Below are 19,687 nucleotides of genomic sequence, written 5' to 3'. Positions count from 1 at the left end.
ATTACGGATGTGACCTCTTCGTATATGAAAAAAAATTCTTGAATTTTCTGACATTTCTTTCATATGTCAGGCTTTACACGGTTAAACTAAACAATTCTATTAAATTACTAAAATTCTGTTCCAATTCTGTTAAATAATAGGAAACAACCCGGCAATGTTTGCCTTCAGATATTCATATATTCTCTATAGAGATGTCTTAAATCATTAAGAGCATGTGTTTATTTTTTTCACTTATGTATTATTTTCTTTGCAATGCTTTAAGATAATGTTGAGTTTGAGGAAAGTTTATAATAATAATAATAATAATAATAATAATAATATTGGTCAACAACATGTCACATCCATGTGAAATTTTGATTAAAGCTGATTAAAAACCAAGTTATTTTTTTTAAATTATTTTTATTTTTTACTTTGTTCGACAAGTTCCAAATAAAGAGAAGATTAAAAGTAGTTTTTATTTATAAAGTATTTAATTCAATGACTGGATTATCCAGAAACAGACATAATATGGTTATTTCATATATAAATGTTTTAACTGATTTTCCAGAAATATTTTACTATATCGCGATCTATCCTGATATAAGATTTTGGTCATATCTCCCACCCCTAATGGCCAAATATCGGTCTATCCCTAATTAGACTATAACAAAACACTAATAAAATTATCAGAAAAATGGAAGAACTCACCAAGCAGCAAAAGGACTAAAAGGAAGCATGAAAAAGAAAAGAAAGGTATTACAGTGAGAGATAAGACACCAAAATAAACAGAGAATCAAGCAAAACACAGCATGAGAAACGGACACCATGAAAACAGACTGACACAGTGAAAGGCATAGAAACAGAATGTATGAATGCCATGAGCAAATGTTTACAATCAGTGTTACTTCTCATAAATCAGAAGAAACTGGTGCAATTCACAGCTCAAAAACACAATGACCATGTTTACATGCACTTAAGAAAACTATTTATTCCAGGATTTTTGCAGAAAGCAGCGTTCTGAAATGTCATGTAAATGAGAACGTAGATTTTCTTACGCCATTAAAGGGATTAAGAGAAACCGGTTTAACACACACAGGTATATCCTCGAGAACACAGCTTATGTGGTCATGTAAACACATAAGTGGTGTTCTGATGGGTGTCTGAAGAGTGCGCATGTGTGTGAACAGACCGGATAACAAACGTCATAGGATGAAGCCCAACAACAAGTCAACACAGCAGAAAGAATTCAACATTTCTGGGAGTACACTGGGAAAAGCACATACACTAAACTATATCCATTTATTTTACAAAGTAAAATATCGAGCGTCCCTCACGTTTGTGTATATGCGCTTGTACATTCGGGGAATCCCAGAGTTTTACCTAAAAGGGAAACCCCATTACCCCATATGCAACAACTCTGGAATATCTGGAAATAAAGCGAAGCAACAAAGAAAAAAATAGCAAAGTCTTACTTGGATGCCATGTTTGTTATTAACACAAGCATCGTGGGAAAACCACATTGCTGTGGAGAAAGCTACTTACTAACCGAGCTGTATGTATATGGAAGTACAGATTACGTAATTTACAGTATACACTGCATGTAAATGGGAAAGCTGCTTTCTCACAATAAGATGCTTTCAAGTGTCCATATAAACGTAGTCGATCTCTATAAAATCAGTTAGGCTAAATAATTATCATTACTCAACTGCAAGCCAATTAGCTGCAGAAATCTTTAGTTAATCGTTGATAGATGTCGTATGTTTTGAGTTGAGTCATCATACCTGTGCAGGTGAGTTTGTTTCTTAACAGCTTCCCTGCAGTCACAAGCACATGACACAGGAAGTGGACACACAGGAAAAACAAGTGAGAGTGAGAGAAAGACATTGAGACAGAGAACAGGACACTCAGAGAGAAAATGAGGTGCACATATACAAGACACAGACAATGTGTGGATCCAAAATCATGAAGAGAAATTTCAGAGAAATTTCCAATGGCTAGTTGTTAACAGACAAACTTCAGATGATAACACATTCATTTAGTGTGCCATAGCAGATCTTCTAATAAACACAAACACACTGCTGTAACAGAAACTGCTGAGGTTTTAAAAATAGAAACAAGGAAAACAAGGCACACTGGATGGATGGGGAAAATTCTGTATTGTTATATAGAGGATAGGAGTCACTGATCTGAGGGAAGCATTAAAGGGATAGTTCATCCAAAAATTAAAATGTTCTCATCATTTACTCAGCCTCATGCCATTCTAGCTGTGTATGACTTTCTTTTTTTTCTGCTGAATACAAAGATTTTTAGAAGAATATCTCAGCTCTGTAGGTCCATACAATGCAAGTGAATGGTGGACAGAACTTTGAAGGTCCAAAAAGCATACGACTGAAGCATAAAAGTAATCCAGTGGTTAAATCTATATCTTCAGAAGCAATATGATAGGTGTGGGTGAGAAACAGATCAATATTTAAGACCTTTTTTACTTCAAATTCTCTCCCTGCCCAGTTGGTGGCGCTATGCACGAAGAATGCAAATCACCAAAACAGTAGAAAAGAATGGGGAAGTGAAAGTGAAAGAGGAGATTTATGGTAAACAAAAATGACTTAGTCGTATGGATTACTTGCAGTTGAAGTCAGAAGTTTACATACACCTTAGCCAAATACATTTAAATTCCGTTTTTCACAATTCCTGACATTTAATCATAGAAAACGTTCCCTGTCTTAGGTCAGTTAGGATCACTACTTCATTTTAAGAATGTGAAATGTCAAATTGTAGAGAGAATTATTTATTTCAGCTTTTATTTTCTTTCATCACATTCCCAGTGGGTCAGAACTTTACATACACTTTGTTAGTATTTGGTAGCATTGCCTTTAAATTGCTTAACTTGGGTCAAATGTTTTGGGTAGCCTTCCATAAGCTTCTCACAATAAGTTGCTGGAATTTTGGCCCATTCCTCCAGACAGAACTGGTGTAACTGAGTCAGGTTTGTAGGCCTCCTTGCTCGCACACGCTTTTCCAGCTCTGCCCACAAATTTTATATCGGGTTGAGGTCAGGGCTTTGTGATGGCCACTCCAATACCTTGCCTTTGTTGTCCTCAAGCCATTTTGCTACAACTTTGGAGGTATGCTTGGGGTCATTGTCCATTTGGAAGACCCATTTCTGACTGAGTTTTAACTTCCTGAATATTCCTCAATATTTCCACATAATTTTCCTTCCTCATGATGTCATCTATTTTGTGAAGTGCATCAGTCCCTCCTGCAGCAAAGCCCCTCCACAACATGATGCTGCCACACCCATGTTTCACAGTTGGGTTGGTGATCTTCAGCTTGCAAGCCTCACCCTTTTTCCTTGAAACATTACGGTGGTCATTATGGCCAAACAGTTAAATATTTGTTTCATCAGATCAGAGGACATTTCTCCAAAAAGTAAGATCTTTGTCCCCATGTGCACTTGAAAACTGTAGTCTGGCTTTTTTATGGCGGTTTTTGAGCAATGGCTTCTTCCTTGCTGAGCAGTCTTTCAGGTTATGTCAATATAGGACTCGTTTTACTGTGGATATAGATACTTGTCTACCTGTTTCCTCCAACATCTTCACAAAAGGTCCTATGTTCATCTCTAGGAGACAGAATGCATCGCCTTCTTGAGCAGTATGATGGATGCATAGTCCCATTGTGTTTATACTTGCGTACTATTGTTTGTACAGATGAACATAGTACCTTGAGGCGTTTGGAAATTGCTCCCAAGGATGAACCAGATTTGTGGAGGTCCACAATTTTTTTATGAGGTCTTGGCTGATTTCTTTGATTTCCCCATGATGTCAAGCAAAGAGACACTGAGTTTGAAGGTAGGGATTAAAATACATCCACAGGTACACCTCAAATTGACTCCAATTAGCCTATCAGAAGCTAAATTAGGCTTGACATCATTTTCTGGAATTTTCCAAGCTGCTTAAAGGCACAGTTAACTTAGTGCATGTAAACTTCTGAATTGTGATAGTCAATTAAAAGTGAAACAATCTGTCTGTAAACAATTGTTGGAAAAAATTGCTTGTGTCATGCACAAAGTAGATGTCCTAAATGACTTGCCAAAACTATAGTTTGCCAATATTAAATCTGTGGAGTGGTTAAAAAAAAGTGGATGAAAACTTCTGACTTCAACTGTATATGCTGCCTTCATATGCTTTTTCGACCTTCAAAGTTCTGGTCACCATTCACTTGCATTGTATGGATCTACAGAGCAGAGATATTTTTCTAACGATCTTCATTTGTGTTCAGCAGAAGAAAGTCATACACATATGGAATGTCATGAGGGTGAGTAACTGATGAGAGAATTTTCATTTTTGGGTGAACTATCCCTTTAACTGTCTGAACTTAAACCTTGTGAGAGCACAATAACTTTCAACTGGACCAGTGTATTCTCTGTAAACAAATGATCAAGACTGCTTGTGTTGTTCTCTTTTATCAGGTAGGTCCAAGTTCAGATTTAATTTAAAGCAAAAGTCAGGAAAAACAAGTTTAGAGACCAATAATCCGCCCCCCCTCTACTTAAATTTAACATCAGGTCTCCCAATAAACAGCACCAGTAAGCTCAACATTTCATACCAAGGAACTTTCCAGGCTCAGTACCAGGTCAAGCTCTATCGATAGCATTTGTGACCATGTCAATTATCACAGAAAGTAGGCTAATTCTGACTTCATCCTCTTTAAAAGTGGAAAAATCATGTGGTATGCCACAATGCTGTAAATAGTTATTAAGTGAAAATGTTGAGATTAGCGGTCGACAGATTTACAAAGGCTAACGGCGAAAAGATTGAGAGTGGTAGCCAATATAAAGTTGACTAATATATAATACAATTACAGCAAATTAAATGTATACAAGATTGCTGAACTGAAATCCACACAACATAATTTTTCACTCAAATTCTCTAAAAAGAATAACAAATATTGGCCAATGCAATAATCTTCAAAATTATCTCCAAATATTGTCCAATTAATCTGCCTGGCCTTTGCATTGGTCTATTGCTAGTTGAGTTTAAGAATATTGCATTAATAATAACTATTATACATTTCTAATCTTCACTGCTGTAGTCTGGAGGTTATTATTTTTTATATTTGTGTCAACAACAATCACAATGTTATTGGACATTTAAACAAAAATAATCTGTATTGGCCATAAAAAATAATTTTTTAAAATAAATAAAACATTTTTGGTTGATCTGTGCCATCCTGTGATGGTTTCTTACCTGTCCAGTGTGGAGGTAGGATGTCGAACACTCATGGCCGCAAACTGTCAGAGGTTGTTTGTAGTGATTTTTTATCAGTTTGAGCTTATGTCATTAATGAAGCTTCAGTTGGATCTCCTCTTTCCACTCCTTGAGATGAGTCCTGTGCTTCTGACACCACTGCAGGGGTCAAAGTTTAATTTGGGACAACACAGTGGTCCTCCTCATCATAGCTCCATTTGATAAAGCAATTTGAGCCGTCCACATAAGCCCAGTTACCCCAAATTCACTTTAATTGCATGTATTTGGTAGTGTTAACAACTAAGCACTTGCGCAACACAGAGAGTCAATATTGCAGTATTATCTCTGCAGCTTCAACTTTGTGTCTGGCCGGCTGATTTGAACAACAATTCCTGAAGACTGAATCATCTTTCACTTTAAAATTAACAGCCTGCGATGATGTCAACAACTTTACTTAAACATAACCAAAGAACTCGACACTATAAATGAGCTTCCAACACAAATCAAAAAAAATTATCTAATAGTGAAAGCTTGACCAAAAGCATGATGAAAGCATGACCAAATTCAGTGTATAAAGAAGATGCAGACTATGTATGCGTCACAGTCAATTGGTCCAACAGCTTTCAGTGTTTAACAGGTTACTCTGGTATTTGGAGCAAGTGATCTCAGTGCGGTTCAAGTTGATGTTATAAAAAACAACCCATGGGAAACCAGCTTTAATAAAACCAAAGGCTGGAGATCAGGATGTATGCAAGTACATAACCCACTGTGGTAGCAGAGAAATAAAGTGCATTAAACCACTCCAATCTTAATACACAGGCAGCCAGATTTACAGAGGTGACATTTAGACTACTACAGACCATCTGAAGCTCAATGCACTAAACACGTTCTACATTAATGTGCGATGCGCAAATCCACCGATTCTCGTGTTCAGCCATAACCACCATGGACAAACCGCCGGCTCGATGAAATACGCTAGAAACTCGCATCCCCGACGCTGCGTACGGATAAGCGCCGCAAGCGAGCGCAACTCAAGCGGCCGCTGCCTTTCACCTACACGCACGAGCGAAGGAAGGCTAGTGTGCAGTGTAATTACACGATCCAGAAGCGATTTTCAGCTCTTGCAATGCTATTAACTCACCACGTCTCGCCTTTGTTTTGGGGTGCAACTACTGGCCGAAATTTGTCGATTTACACACACTCGTTTGGTTGCCAAATAAGATTCATGTGATCCTTGAACGGCTCCTGAACGGCTTGGATCTTGGCTTGTCCCGTCTTTTGCAGCCGTCTCTTGCAGGACCTTTAAAGCAGATACGCCATCAGTGTTTCCTCAGATGTGTGTGTTTCGTAGGTATTTAACTGTAGTTTTATATCAACGTCCAAAGGTTCGCCATTCTGGAATAATACCGACATCCCTGGGTTTATGTTTGACCACTAGGACGGCTAAACTGACTCTCGGTCGCCCTCTATCAGTTGGATTCTGATACTTTGTGAAGTTATCCAGCGGAGATGAATATTACTGCTTTTTTAAATGAGTGTAGGCTGAGTAGATTTTTATTCCATGTGCCCAAGGCAATAATATATTATTATACTCTACTCTGCTAGCAATTCATTGGCCAAGCAAGTCAGGGGGCACACAGCAATCAAAGAGAAAGCACTACTGATATCTACCCCCAAATAAGAACTGACTTTAATTACAATTTGAAACAATTACCATTCCTTGATAAGGAATCGTACCTGAACCACAGCATTGGGAGCGTCGAATCCAAACTACTAGACCACCAGGGAGTACTGATTAAATTGTTGTTGTTTACATTTTTCCTGCAAGAGTCTGCTACGAGTAACAAGAGCTGTCACTCTACCTACACTGTAATTATTCATATATACATTGTTATTATCAGTGGCGGATTTAGGCATGGTATAGGCATAGATCTAGTGGGGTCGGAAATGAATAAAATATCTGCGTAAAGTAAAAGCTATGCGCCACACCTCCCGCCACCACCCCTGGAAAATCATCCTCCTTTCTTATCATGGCTGCTAAAGGTTCCAGGGCAAGACAGAACAATAATGGGGAAAGAGGGCAACCCTGCCGAGTGCTCCTATCCAGAGTGAAATAATCTAAAATTAATCCATTTGTTTGTACCGCCGCTACAGGGTGTCTATAAAGTAACTTAATCCATCCAATAAAAGTATTTCTGAACCCATATATTACCAAAATCTTAAAAAGATAATCCCATTCTACCATATCAAACGCCTTTTCGGCGTCAAGTGAGATGGCAGCAACCGGAATCTGATCATTCGCCACTAACCACATGATATTAATGAAACGCCTAATGTTGTCAGAAGAGTTGCCGTCCCTAATAAACCCCACCTGATCTACATGTATAAGAGATGTCATAACTTTACTTAATCGGTTAGCCAGAATTTTTGCCAAAATGTTTACATCTAGCTGGATCAGGGAAATTGGCTGGTAACTTTTACACTCACTTGGATCTTTGTCCTTTTTAAGAATCAGACTGATCCGGGCTTGTGTCATGGTTGGCGGAAGCTTTCCATTCTTTAATGATTCCGTATAAACTTCTAACAAAAGTGGAGCCAGTTCTGTAGCATAAGATCTAAAAAATTCAGCGGCAAAGCCATCTGGCCCCAGAGCTTTGCCTGTAGGCAGGGCCTTAATTACCTCGTCAAGCTCATCCAAGGTTATCTCAGAATCAAGATAAAGTTTTTGCTCAGTCGTCAGTTTAGGGAGTTCTAATGGTTCCACAAAATTTCTAATATCTTCATCAGTAGACGAAGACGTGGAATTATAGAGATAGAATTCTTTAAAAAGCATTATTAATATCAATAGCAGAGGTAAATATTTCACCACCAGCAGATTTCACTGAGGGAATGGTAGAAAAAGATTCTCTCTGCTTTATCTAGCCAAAAGCTTCCCTGCTTTGTCCCTCGACTCAAAGTATGACTGTCTTGCCCTGAATAACCAAAACTCCACTTTCCACAACAAAATAGTATTATATCTGTATTTCAAATGGGTAAATTCTCTGAGGCCATTAGATGACATTCGGTGCTTCAGCTCTGCCTCGGCACTTTTAACATTCCCTTCCAACTCCACGAGTTCTCGTGCTTTGGATTTTTTGGTGAAGGAGGCATACTGTATGATCCGACCCCTAAGAACTGCCTTAAGTGCCTTCCAAGCCACGCCCACAGAGGATACTGAAGACCAGTTGGTCTCCATATAAACATTGATTTCAGTCTTTAACACTTGTTGAAAATCAGGATTTTGCAAAAGGGATACATTAAGGCGGCAACTATATGATTTCTCTTTCTCCGTATGTGGCAACACCTCAAAACTCACCAGGGCGTGATCTGAGACTAAGATGTTTCCAATTGAGCAATCAACAACAGATGAAATGAGGGACTTAGATATATATATATATATAAAAAGACTATTCTAGAATAAATCTTATGGACTGATGAAAAAAATTTATAGTCCCTACCAGATGGGTTCAAAAGTCTCCAAATATCTGTAAGACCAAGATTTTTACACATCCTGTAAGCGTCAATGTTGCTCTTGGGGGCTTGCACACTTTTGCTTCACTATGATCAAGGACTGAGTCCATCAAAAGATTAAAGTCTCCTCCCAATATTACATCATGAGGGGTGCCAGCGGCTTGCAACATCCCTTCAAGATCTATAAAAAAGCCTTGATCATCAGCATTAGGTGTGTAGATATTAGCCAAAATCAACCTTTGCCCCTGAATTTACCCTAAAACAATAATGACTCTTCCTAATTTATCTTTACTCTGTTTGAGACATTTTAATTGTAGATGTTTATCAATATAATGACTCCCCTACTCTTACTTGAGCCAGCACTAAAGAAAACATGTCCACCCCATAACTTCCCAAAATATTCAGCTTCCTGCGGGGAAAGATGCATTTCTTGAAGAAACACTATACCATATTTTTTGCACTTAAGAAAATAAATAACCGTCCTTTTTATGGGGTGCCCCAACCCATTCACATTCCATGTGGAGAAAGATATCCCACTTATATTAACAATTGACATATTGATATAATAGAAAAAATAAATTGTGTGTCAAAAATAAGATTATAAAGACCACATTCCCAATTAGAGCAACAATAATACCCCGAACATCCCCCCGAACAAAACAAACAGAAAAAAGAAAAACGTGCGCATTAACCCCGCGCACGACAGTGCCAACCAGCGTCAATCCTTCTAAACTCAAAAGGTCCATGTACGCATGCGAGAGCCCCCGTGACAACTTTGCCATTGGCTTGCTCAAGTCTGGTGCTTCTGCACAAATTTGAGGCAAAATTACATAACAGAAAATACTTTGAAAAACAGACCCCAGCCAACAGGCAGAATAAACACAAAGAACATGTAGATTCATTCACAGAACTGTCTTGAAGGTGTGTTCCTCCACAAAACAACTTCCAGCTGATATAAAGCCATTCAGTTTCTTCAGACAGACAGTGAGCCGGCCGTTATGAGTGCAGCAGATGACGAAATCATTCCAATGTCTCACGAAAATACTCCACAAAAACAAACTCCAGCTGCTAGGCGGAACCAGCATGAAAAGAAACAAAACAGGCATCCCAGTTCCTCGGATGATCAAGAGCCAAACTCACTCAGAGGCCGCATAAAAAAGTACATCATGAAAAGACATCCATTATGTGAGCATGTAGACATTTTGCGGTTATCCATAGTGTCCATTCTCAATCTGGCCAGGAACTTTAGTGTAAAAGCAATCTTCCGTCAATGCAAATGTTTCTTGAAGGAGTCATGCCACAAAACAAACTCCAGCTGCTAGGCGGAGCCAACGCAAAAAGAAACAAAAATGGCACCCAGATTCCTCAGACAATCAAGTCACTGAACAGTGAGTCAGTCCACTAATATAAGAAACATCAAATGGCTTACTCACTCCAATGTATTTATAAAGGAGAGTGTCTGTTTGGGACATGTAAAAACTTTGCTGCCATCCCTGGTGTCTATTCTCAGTTTGCCTGGAAACATCAGTGCAAAAGCGATCTTCATTTGTTGTAAGAGTTTCTTACATTCCTTGAACCGATAGTGTTTCTCTCTTGTCGAACTTGCAAAGTCCGGGAACAAGAAAATATTGTGACTCCTCCAAGAAAGCTTTCCCTTGCTCCTCGCCTGGCGCAACATGAGATCTTTATCAGATGATCTCAGAAATTTGCCCAGAATTGATCGGGGCCTGTCTCCCTCAGGGACTGGGACTCTGTGAGCTCGCTCGATTTCCAGTTTATGGCCTGTTATGTCGAGCAGACTCGGGAAGAGCTCGTCCAGGAATTTCACCATATCTCTGCCCTCTTCATGTTCAGAAATTCCAACAATCCGTATGTTATTCCTTCGGCTCATATTTTTAAAATATTCAATTTTTTCCAAAATGTGTTCCACGTCTGTTTTGGAAGCGGGCGGATTAGCGGATAATTCCCTTTCCAATGACTCCAAATAATCGATCCATCTCTCAACTTCTGCCACTCATGACCAACTCTGAGAATTTTGTTTCCATCGCCGTAATCAATCTACGTATTACAGCGTATCAAATATGAAAATTCTCTCATAGAGTACACTGCGGGAATTTTTTTCTGAAATATTTTTGCGTGCCCTCGCAATAAGTTTAGCGTTCCTTCGTAATTGAGCACAGCAGTCTGGTTCCGGAAGTAAAAATCCCATGAATTATCCCATAGACAATTGATTTTCAATGATAACAAACCTTTAAAGACAGACCTACTGTGAGCTACGAGGTTCCCTTCCAAGTCAGTAATTTCAATGCTGCGTCACTGACTATGGGTTATCTCCACAGGTGTAACCAATCTATGAAACTCTTTAAAATCTCACCAGTTTTAATTGGCAGATAGCGCTTTGTGCTCCACCTCCCATGCATATCATCGGCCATATATATGGCCACGCACAGTGCTATCTCTCCCTTGTACTCTGCACTACTTCTGAATTTTTCTACTGAACTGCCGTCAAGATATGCTTACACAAAGTTTACATCTATTCCCTGTGGTGCTCTAGCAACTTGGCTGAACGAGCTGCTGGCATTTTTGTTTGAGGTGGTCCATAATATAATGCAATTTCCTAAGGCAATCCTGATTATCCTCTGGGGTAGGGTCTACAACATGTAGAGCTGCTAAGAGAGCCTTGTAGCCGTCACGCAACAAATCCCCTCGCCCACGAGCCCTGAAGTAACTTGGTTCCCAATGATGATGGGAATCAGGGAGAATTGAAAACCCCATGTAAATGAGCATCCCAAGGAATTTGTAAAATTCATCGGGGGTCACCTCCATCCAAGCTCCTTGGTAGTTGGAATATGAGTGACAGTTTAGGATGAGCTCCCACACCTGATGGTTTGTAAAGCTGCATATCTCAGCAACTACAGCCCGAGTAAAAAAAAACAGCATGAAAAAGTCAATTTCTCGCAACATCATATTGGAGGTTGACCGCACACCCTGACGCAGGCTACCTAAGTCAATACCAAATGGATGGCTAGGCTTAAATTGGAGAGGTTTTGGTGCTTGTGAATCGATGTCAGAGTACGAGGGATAAGAAACAGTCAGGGAAGTGTTTACACTTTCTAGCTGACTTGGGACCTGTGCGACAATGGCTAGCCATACCCAAAATAATAAGAGTAACAGTGTTAGTGTTACTGTGAGTATCAGCCATATGAGAAACAGAAACAAACAATACATACACATTCATACATACCCAGTTGATGGTCTTGGCTGGGGATCAGGTTCCATCTCACCCTCCATCTCCTCATGGTCCGGGTCTTCCTGAAGTAGTTTCTGGTCCAGCAGATCTTCCTCCTGTGTGCTCATGCCCTCATGAACCATGTCCTCCTCTGCTATGAACCTAAGCTCATCAGCAGTCAGCTGCCTCCTCTTGAGGGTGCTGAGCAGGGAACCATAGTCTCTATCCATCTCTACAACAGAGAGAAAAAAAAAAAAAAAAAAGAAAACCAACAATTGGTAGCCAGCAGTGTTCTTCACAAATCAATACACTGGATAGTCACCAAAGGCTTGCAGACCAAGCAGAATGTCCAACTGCAGACAGCCCTCTCACACTTTCCTTGTGAACAGGAAGCTACACACAATCTAAAATCGTCTGTGTGATGGATGGGTAAGGCTATCTGCTAAATTATAGAAAGATATCTACCTTTTTTTTTTTTTAATTACATGGGAAAATCAACAAGCAATATAACTTATCTAACTAGCAGGCCAGTTTCCAGGCAGGTCTGAACAGCAAAAAAGGTCTGAACAGTGTCTGCTCTCTGCCTCACATTACTTAAGGCGGATTTTTCTGGCAAAAAAAGAAAACAGTATTGATATTTAGTTAAAAATGTACATAGTATTACTAGCTAATGTTTATTTAGCAAGTTTCACAGAAATTTGCTTAAAAATAGAGACTAGCTGCCTGTCCGATGAACGCCGACAGTCATGTCATTTTTTCCAGAAATAACTAGCGTTACTCCTACAAATAAATGCTTCGTAACTAAAACATTTTGACTTTCAATAGACAATATTGACAACACATTAAATAACCTCAGTTTTCAATTTGAAGAAGTAAGTCCAACACTGGAGGTAATCTCCCGGCGTATATCCTCTCTGGCTCCGCTCAGGCAAATGGGAGGATGACGCTGATGACGATACATTTATTATTCATGCCCAGTAACCCCTTAACCAATCGTAAATAAAGTTTTCAGAAATAAAATCGGTGATTGGACGGCAAAGATACTGAGACAGGAACCATGGGAATAATTGTTCCCAAATTTGAACGCTCCGGCCGGTAAGGGTTAAGGGGTGCCATCTCACTAACAGCATCCCTGCCAGGTACGCAACGCTCCTTGAGATTGATCGTGTTTATTGCGAGCGCATGATAGCATAACACTTTGCTCAAGGGCTTGCTTCTGAGGAAGCTGACGCCATTACCCTCTCCTCCATATATCTAGTGAGGACAGGATGCAGAATGCGGAAAAATTTAAGGCGATTCTCGCCAGCTTGATCCTGCGTCTCTTCCCCATCTCCAGCAGCCTTGCCTGCTCCGACGGCTCGCTCCGGTGTGCTGCAATCATTCATGGTGGTGTTTATGTCACGGATACTTTTTCAGTGGGCTTCATTAGTGAAACATGTACGTGCTCTGGTGAGACGCTTACTGTCATTTTCCCCCACGGATCCAAGTTTCGCTGCCGGTGCCTTTCTTTCCAGAGCTGCACGAACCGCTTTTGACTTTTGTTGTGGCTTCTGCCACCTTTGTGAAACATCACTCTTGAAGTCTTGGGGTTTTGATGCCAGAAGATTACATTATTATCAGAGACAAAAAAGCAGAGTTGCTCAAAGCACAACAACTCCAGCAAAATGGTTTGCACCCGCTTAAATACAGATCATCTACCAAGAAGTGGCCAAAACATTCCATACATGTCACCATTATCCATCATCCTATTCTTTGACTCCAGGCCATTTAAGAAATGGACAGGAGATACCTGTGGAGGAACCTCAACATATTTTCTCAGCAGTCATGATAGCAGTTTACTATATGTGAGCACACTCCTTTCCTACACAGGCTTCTCCACACAAACACACTAAGATTCATGCTTGACCATCAGAAATAATTGTAGAATAAAATGGCTATATTAACATTGATTATACTTGATTAATTTATACTCAACTTGATAAAAATATACTACACTTTCTCCCTATTCAGTGAAAGCTCAGGTCTCTGGCGCTGTCGCCTTGCGGTGCTTAAACACGTTGGCAACATGCCAGGAGACTGTCCATGTCGCAACACATACATTTTAGGAGCCTCCACGTCACCTAATGGCAATCTCGCTTTACCCGCCGCTGTGAGTGAGTTTATTTCATGACACAAAGCACGACTACGTGCTACAGTTCGTGAGGCGGTCGCCACGTTTCAGTGGCGTTATTTCCTCCACCGTAACGGGATGTGCCAGATCTCCTTTCAGAGATATTAAATGTTCTCGTGAAAGATGCAATAGAGAAAATATCGATGGACGATGCTCACAGCAGATTTTACAGCCACTAATTTCTAGTTGCCAAAAGAACGGCGGATTACTTCCCAATTTGGATGTTGAAACTCGTAAGGTTTCCATTTAAAATTATTACTCAGAAGCAAATTTTGTCTCATGTTCACCCTATAGACTGGTTTGTGTCAATCAACCTGAAAGCACCTTCAGCACCTGCAAGATAAAGAGAAAACCACCAATTACAAAAAAAAAAAAAAAATTATAATATATATATATATAAAATAATAAACAAATTTACACACACAGTACTAATAATGATAAAGATCACAAATCTAACACTGCAGTACATAAATTCAACACAAAAATAACTTCAAAATCAACAAAATCAATAAATCAATAAACAACAGAAACATGTAGTTACACAGCCAAATGCAAAAAAAAGAAACCAAGAAAACTTGGTTAGATAGACAGTCGCACAAGATTTCAAAGCGCCCAGTTACCACAATAGTGGTACAATATACACAACAGTCTGCCCGAAAAATAAATAAATAAATAAATAAATAAATAAATTAAAATATATATTCACCGAAACAGTCAAGCTCGCACTGGCTGAGAAACAAACAAAATCAAAACAAAACAGCGCTGCTCGAAGAGCAGGGGAAAGCTGGCATTCAGTGTTGTTGCTCAACCAACGCTCATTTGTACACACACCAGGGCCTACTTAAAAACAGATAAGCATTAATACAATTTAGAGCAAAATTGTCATGTTCAAAAAGAGACCAAAATAAATCACCTACCGGTGCTTTATCCGATTTAGTGCATGAAGAGCGAGTGCGATACCATTTACATTACACTGATGCAGCAAACAGCACCAAAGATACCGGTTTACGTTAAACTGCGCTGATGCAGCAAACAGCAGGAGCGCCGAAAATATGAAGTGCACTAGAAACAAAAATATAGCCAAACTTAGCCCACATCTCTTAAACTCTGAATGAAACCCAATAATTAATACCAAAACAACCTACCTGGAAGCAAGCAGCCTGCCACACACAGTATGTTTCAATTGACTCAAGCAGTTTCCCACGAAAATCACACTACAAATCCAAAAAAACATAATGTTACTACTAAAACAGAGGCACTGAACAGCACTAAGCTGCACTGCTAACAAACATACCTCCACAGTAGTGCTGAACAGGAAGGGAGCAGTTTCTCGACTATGACAGATACTAGGTAGCCTGTCAAAAGGGCTTAAATACCCTAATGCCAGTAGCCCATTGGCCATGCATTACAAAGTGATTCTGACGTAACCAACCAAAACATAGACAATGTTACCGCATTCCACTACATATTCATGCTCATTCCATAAGCCAGTCAGCTATCACCCTATATGAATTTTCACTACCCATTCGGTTAGTGCCTTCATAATACATACAGTGCATCCATAAAGTATTCACAGTGCTTCATTTTTTCCACATTTTGTTATGTTACAGCCTTGATCCAAAATGGATTAAATTCATTATTTTCCTCAAAATTCTACAAACAATACCCCATAATGACAATGTGAAAGAAGTTTGTTTGAAATCTTTGCAAATTTATTAAAAATAAAAAACGAAAAAAAAATCACATGTACATAAGTATTTGCTCAATTACAGCCTCAAGTCTTTTTGAGTATGATGCTACAAGCTTGGCACACCTATTTTTGGGCAGTTTCTCCCATTCTTCTTTGCAGGACCTCTCAAGCTCCATCAAGTTGGATGGGGAGCGTCGGTGCACAGCCATTTTCAGATCTCTCCAGAGATGTTCAATCGGGTTCAAGTCTGGGCTCTGGCTGGGCCACTCAAGGACATTCACAGAGTTGTCCCGTAGCCACACCTTTGTTATCTTGGCTGTGTGCTTAGGGTCGTTGTCTTGTTGGAAGATGAACCTTCACCCCAGTCTGAGGTCCAGAGCGCTCTGGAGCAGGTTTTCATCAAGGATGTCTCTGTACATTGCTGCATTCATCTTTCCCTCGATCCTGACTAGTCTCCCAGGTCCTGCCGCTGAAAAACATCCCCACAGCATGATGATGCCACCACCATGCTTCACTGTAGGGATGGTATTGGCCAGGTGATGAGCAGTGCCTGGTTTCCTCAAGACAAGACGCTTGCCATTCAGGCCAAAGAGTTCAATCTTTGTTTCATCAGACCAGAGAATTTTGTTTCTCATGGTCTGAGAGTCCTCCAGGCAGGCTGTCATGTGCCTTTTACTGAGGAGTGGCTTCTGTCTGGCCACTCTACCATACAGGCCTGATTGATGGAGTGCTGCAGAGATGGTTGTTCTTCTGGAAGGTTCTCCTCTCTCCACAGAGAAATGCTGGAGCTCTGTCAGAGTGACCATCGGGTTCTTGGTCACCTCCCTGACTAAGGCCCTTCTCCCCCGATCGCTCAGTTTGGCCGGGCGGCCAGCTCTAGGAAGAGTCCTGGTGGTCCCAAACTTCTTTCATTTACGGATGATGGAGGCCACTGTGCTCATTGGGACCTTCAATGCTGCAGAAATTTTTCTGTACCCTTCCCCAGATCTGTGCCTCAATACAATCCTGTCTCGGAGGTCTACAGACAATTCCTTGGACTTCATGGCTTGGTTTGTGCTCTGACATGCACTGTTAACTGTGGGACCTTATATAGACAGGTGTGTGCCTTTCCAAACCATGTCCAATCAACTGCATGTATCACAGGTGGACTCCAATCAAGTTGTAGAAACATCTCAAGGATGATCAGTGGAAACAGGATGCACCTGAGCTCAATTTTGAGTGTCATGGCAAAGGCTGTGAATACTTATGTACGTTATTTTTTTTGTTTTTTTATTTTTAATAAATTTGCAAAGATTTCAAACAAACTTCTTTCACGTTGTCATTATGGGGTATTGTTTGTAGTATTTTAAGAAAAATAATGAATTTAATCCATTTTGGAATAAGGCTGTAACATAAAATGTGGAAAAAGTTAAGCGCTGTGAATACTTTCCGGATGCACTGTATTCACACGTGTCAGTGATTTAAATCATCCTGCAATAGCGTCATTGCCATGTATATCCATCTTTTCATAATTTTACTTCTTCTTTCTTATTATGATACGAAGAGGAGATTCTGTGGGTGTCTTTAACTACCCTATTGGCTAGTAGGCATCGTTGCACGTGTGAATCAGTAGCACTGCGTGATGGTATACATGCCCCATAGCATCAGCGATGCAGCACTGAAATGACCTACTTGAAAGGGAACATTAATATTACGACTGTAACCACGGTTCCCTGAAAGAAGGAAATTAAATGCTGTGTAAGCTGGCCGCACTACTGAATCTTCGCTACAAGGGCTGAGTATCACTCTGTACCCTTCAGTCGAATATTCTGAGATATCGCTGTGCGTCGCCGCATATATGCCTGATGATAGGTGCGGGAAGGCGGAGCAAAGCGCTATCTCCGAATATTCTACTGAAAGGTGCAGAGTGATATTTTTTAAAGAGTTTCAGAAATTGGTTACACCTGCAGAGATAACCCATAGCTGTTGAAGCCATCCATCTGCGTTATTTCAACTTCATTGTTTAAAAATCGTGTTTGATAGCGAAGGTCATTGTAAACAACTACATTACCCATGGTACAGCTTACAGTATAATCAACAACCTAAAATCAATCATTTATATATTCCCATCGTTTTTTATTCAATGACATCATTCGCAATGCTTCGTGGGATTGTAATCCATGCCCTCATAAAAGACGGTAGTACACAGCCTTGTACCTGTATTTATGTCCATTTTCCAAATACTTTTTTGCCTTAAAACAAAGTTTGTGATACTCCTCGGAACTTGTTGGTTTGGTTCATGGCTTACAACTCTTTATGAAGGATTTTATAAATAGTCAATGGAAGAAATAAATGCGGAAAATACTTTGGGAACCCAGACAGCTGAAAAAGTGGGCAGGCACTGTTGTGCTCTATTAGTTTTGCCTGTCTTTGAAATAGATTTGCGTTCCCTCGTAATAAATTTACCATGGTTTTTCTAAAATAAGCAAATTTCAACCTTGATATTTGTAGTAAAACCATCACCATTCACATCACCATTTTGAAATCAATCACCATTTCTTCAGAATTTTCTTCCTTTAAGATTGGCATCGTCTTGACTACGACGATGTCTCGTCTCGAAAAGCCCTCTTCGCCGTCGACATACACCCTTCAGCGGACCGGATTTCCCTGCAGATGCAACAGGACGATTCATCGCCTAACTCTCTGCACCCGCAGTGAAACACTCTCCTGCCCCCTGCAGTGTTCCAGCGAAGATTCTCTCCGCCTCACTGCCGGCAATGGGTTCTTCGCTTCAGATGCTCGTCGCCTTGACAACAGCGCCTCAGCGAGACTCCTATCTGCTTCCTGCAGCATTCTGGCAGGAGCTGCATCCTTTAAATATATATAAGTCCATCCATGGGACGTTAAAAGTTCTAAAAAGAGCCGCTTGCATGTACGTGTCTTTCTCAAGATGTCGTTCTATAAAGCTGCCCCTCGAGCCTCCCACGGCTCTGCCTTCCATGGCTCCGCCTGCCTTCGTCAAGCCTCACCTTCTCCCCCAGAGACTCCTCCTCCAGCGGTGCCACCCGCTCCCCCAGAGACTCCTCCTCCAGCCGTTCCGCTCGCTCCCCCAGAGACTCCTCCTCCAGCGGCCCCGCCCGCTCCCCCAGAAACTCCTCCTCCAGCGGCTCAGCCCACTCCCCCAGAGACTCTTCCTCCAACGGCCCTGCCAGCTCCTCCAGAGACTCCTCCTTCAGCGGTTCCGTCCACCTTACCAGAGACTCCTCTTACAGTGGCTCTGCCCACCCCTCCTCCAGCGGCTCTGCCTCCTGACTCTGTCTCGGCCCTGTGGCCACCTCCCAGGCCTCCTGACCCTGTCTCGGCCCTGCAGCCACCTCCCAGTCCTCCTGACCCTGTCTCGGCCCTGCGACCGCCTCCCAAGCCTCCTGACCCTGTCTCGGCCCTGCGGCCACCTCCCAGACCTCCTGACCCAGACCGTACCCTGAGGAGGTCTCCTTGGTCTCCTGGCCGTCCGCCTGATCTGCTCTGGTCTCCTTGGTCTCCTGGCTGTCTGCCTGATCTGCTCTGGACTCCTTGGTCTCCTGGCTGTCCGCCTGATCTGCCCTGGTCTCCTGGCCGTCCGCCTGATCTGCTCTGGCCTCTTTGGTCTCCAGCTCCACCTCAGCCCTCTGAACCTCTGGCTCCAGCTTGGTCCTCCGAGCCTACAGCATCGCCTTCGCTCTACATCCCTCCGGCTCCGCCATGGTCTCAAACCTCACTGACATTGCCTTGTTCCTCTTGCCCCTTGTGCCCCCTTGAACTGCCTGTTTCCCCCTTCCCCCCACACCCTATGGACAATTTTATTTTTGTGGAGTGTCTGGAATCCACTCCTTAAAGGGGAGCTC

At 41.2% G+C, this 19,687-nt stretch overlaps 1 protein-coding gene across 7 annotated transcripts in view; it reads right to left on the bottom strand.

Annotated features, from left to right (window-relative positions):
• arhgef11 (Rho guanine nucleotide exchange factor (GEF) 11) overlaps nt 1-19,687 on the bottom strand; it is a 121,359-nt gene that overhangs the window by 100,785 nt on the left and 887 nt on the right. For 3 of the 7 annotated variants that reach the window (XR_007899297.1, XM_051718289.1, XM_051718296.1), the window contains exon 2: nt 11,980-12,196. Coding sequence is in view for 6 of the 7 variants with exons in the window: in XM_051718289.1 (XP_051574249.1) it covers nt 11,980-12,194 (215 nt within the window). In the remaining variant the exon portion in view is untranslated. Of the gene's footprint in view, nt 1-687; nt 703-5,225; nt 6,669-11,979; nt 12,304-19,687 lie in introns of those variants that run through there. The other 4 variants (XM_051718301.1, XM_051718297.1, XM_051718294.1 and 1 more) reach the window with 4 other exon arrangements.

This window comes from Myxocyprinus asiaticus, chromosome 2, assembly GCF_019703515.2.
Source record: "Myxocyprinus asiaticus isolate MX2 ecotype Aquarium Trade chromosome 2, UBuf_Myxa_2, whole genome shotgun sequence".
NCBI lineage: Eukaryota > Metazoa > Chordata > Actinopteri > Cypriniformes > Catostomidae > Myxocyprinus > Myxocyprinus asiaticus.
Note: the sequence above shows the minus strand (reverse complement) of the source record. Positions and strands in the feature narration are given on the sequence as shown.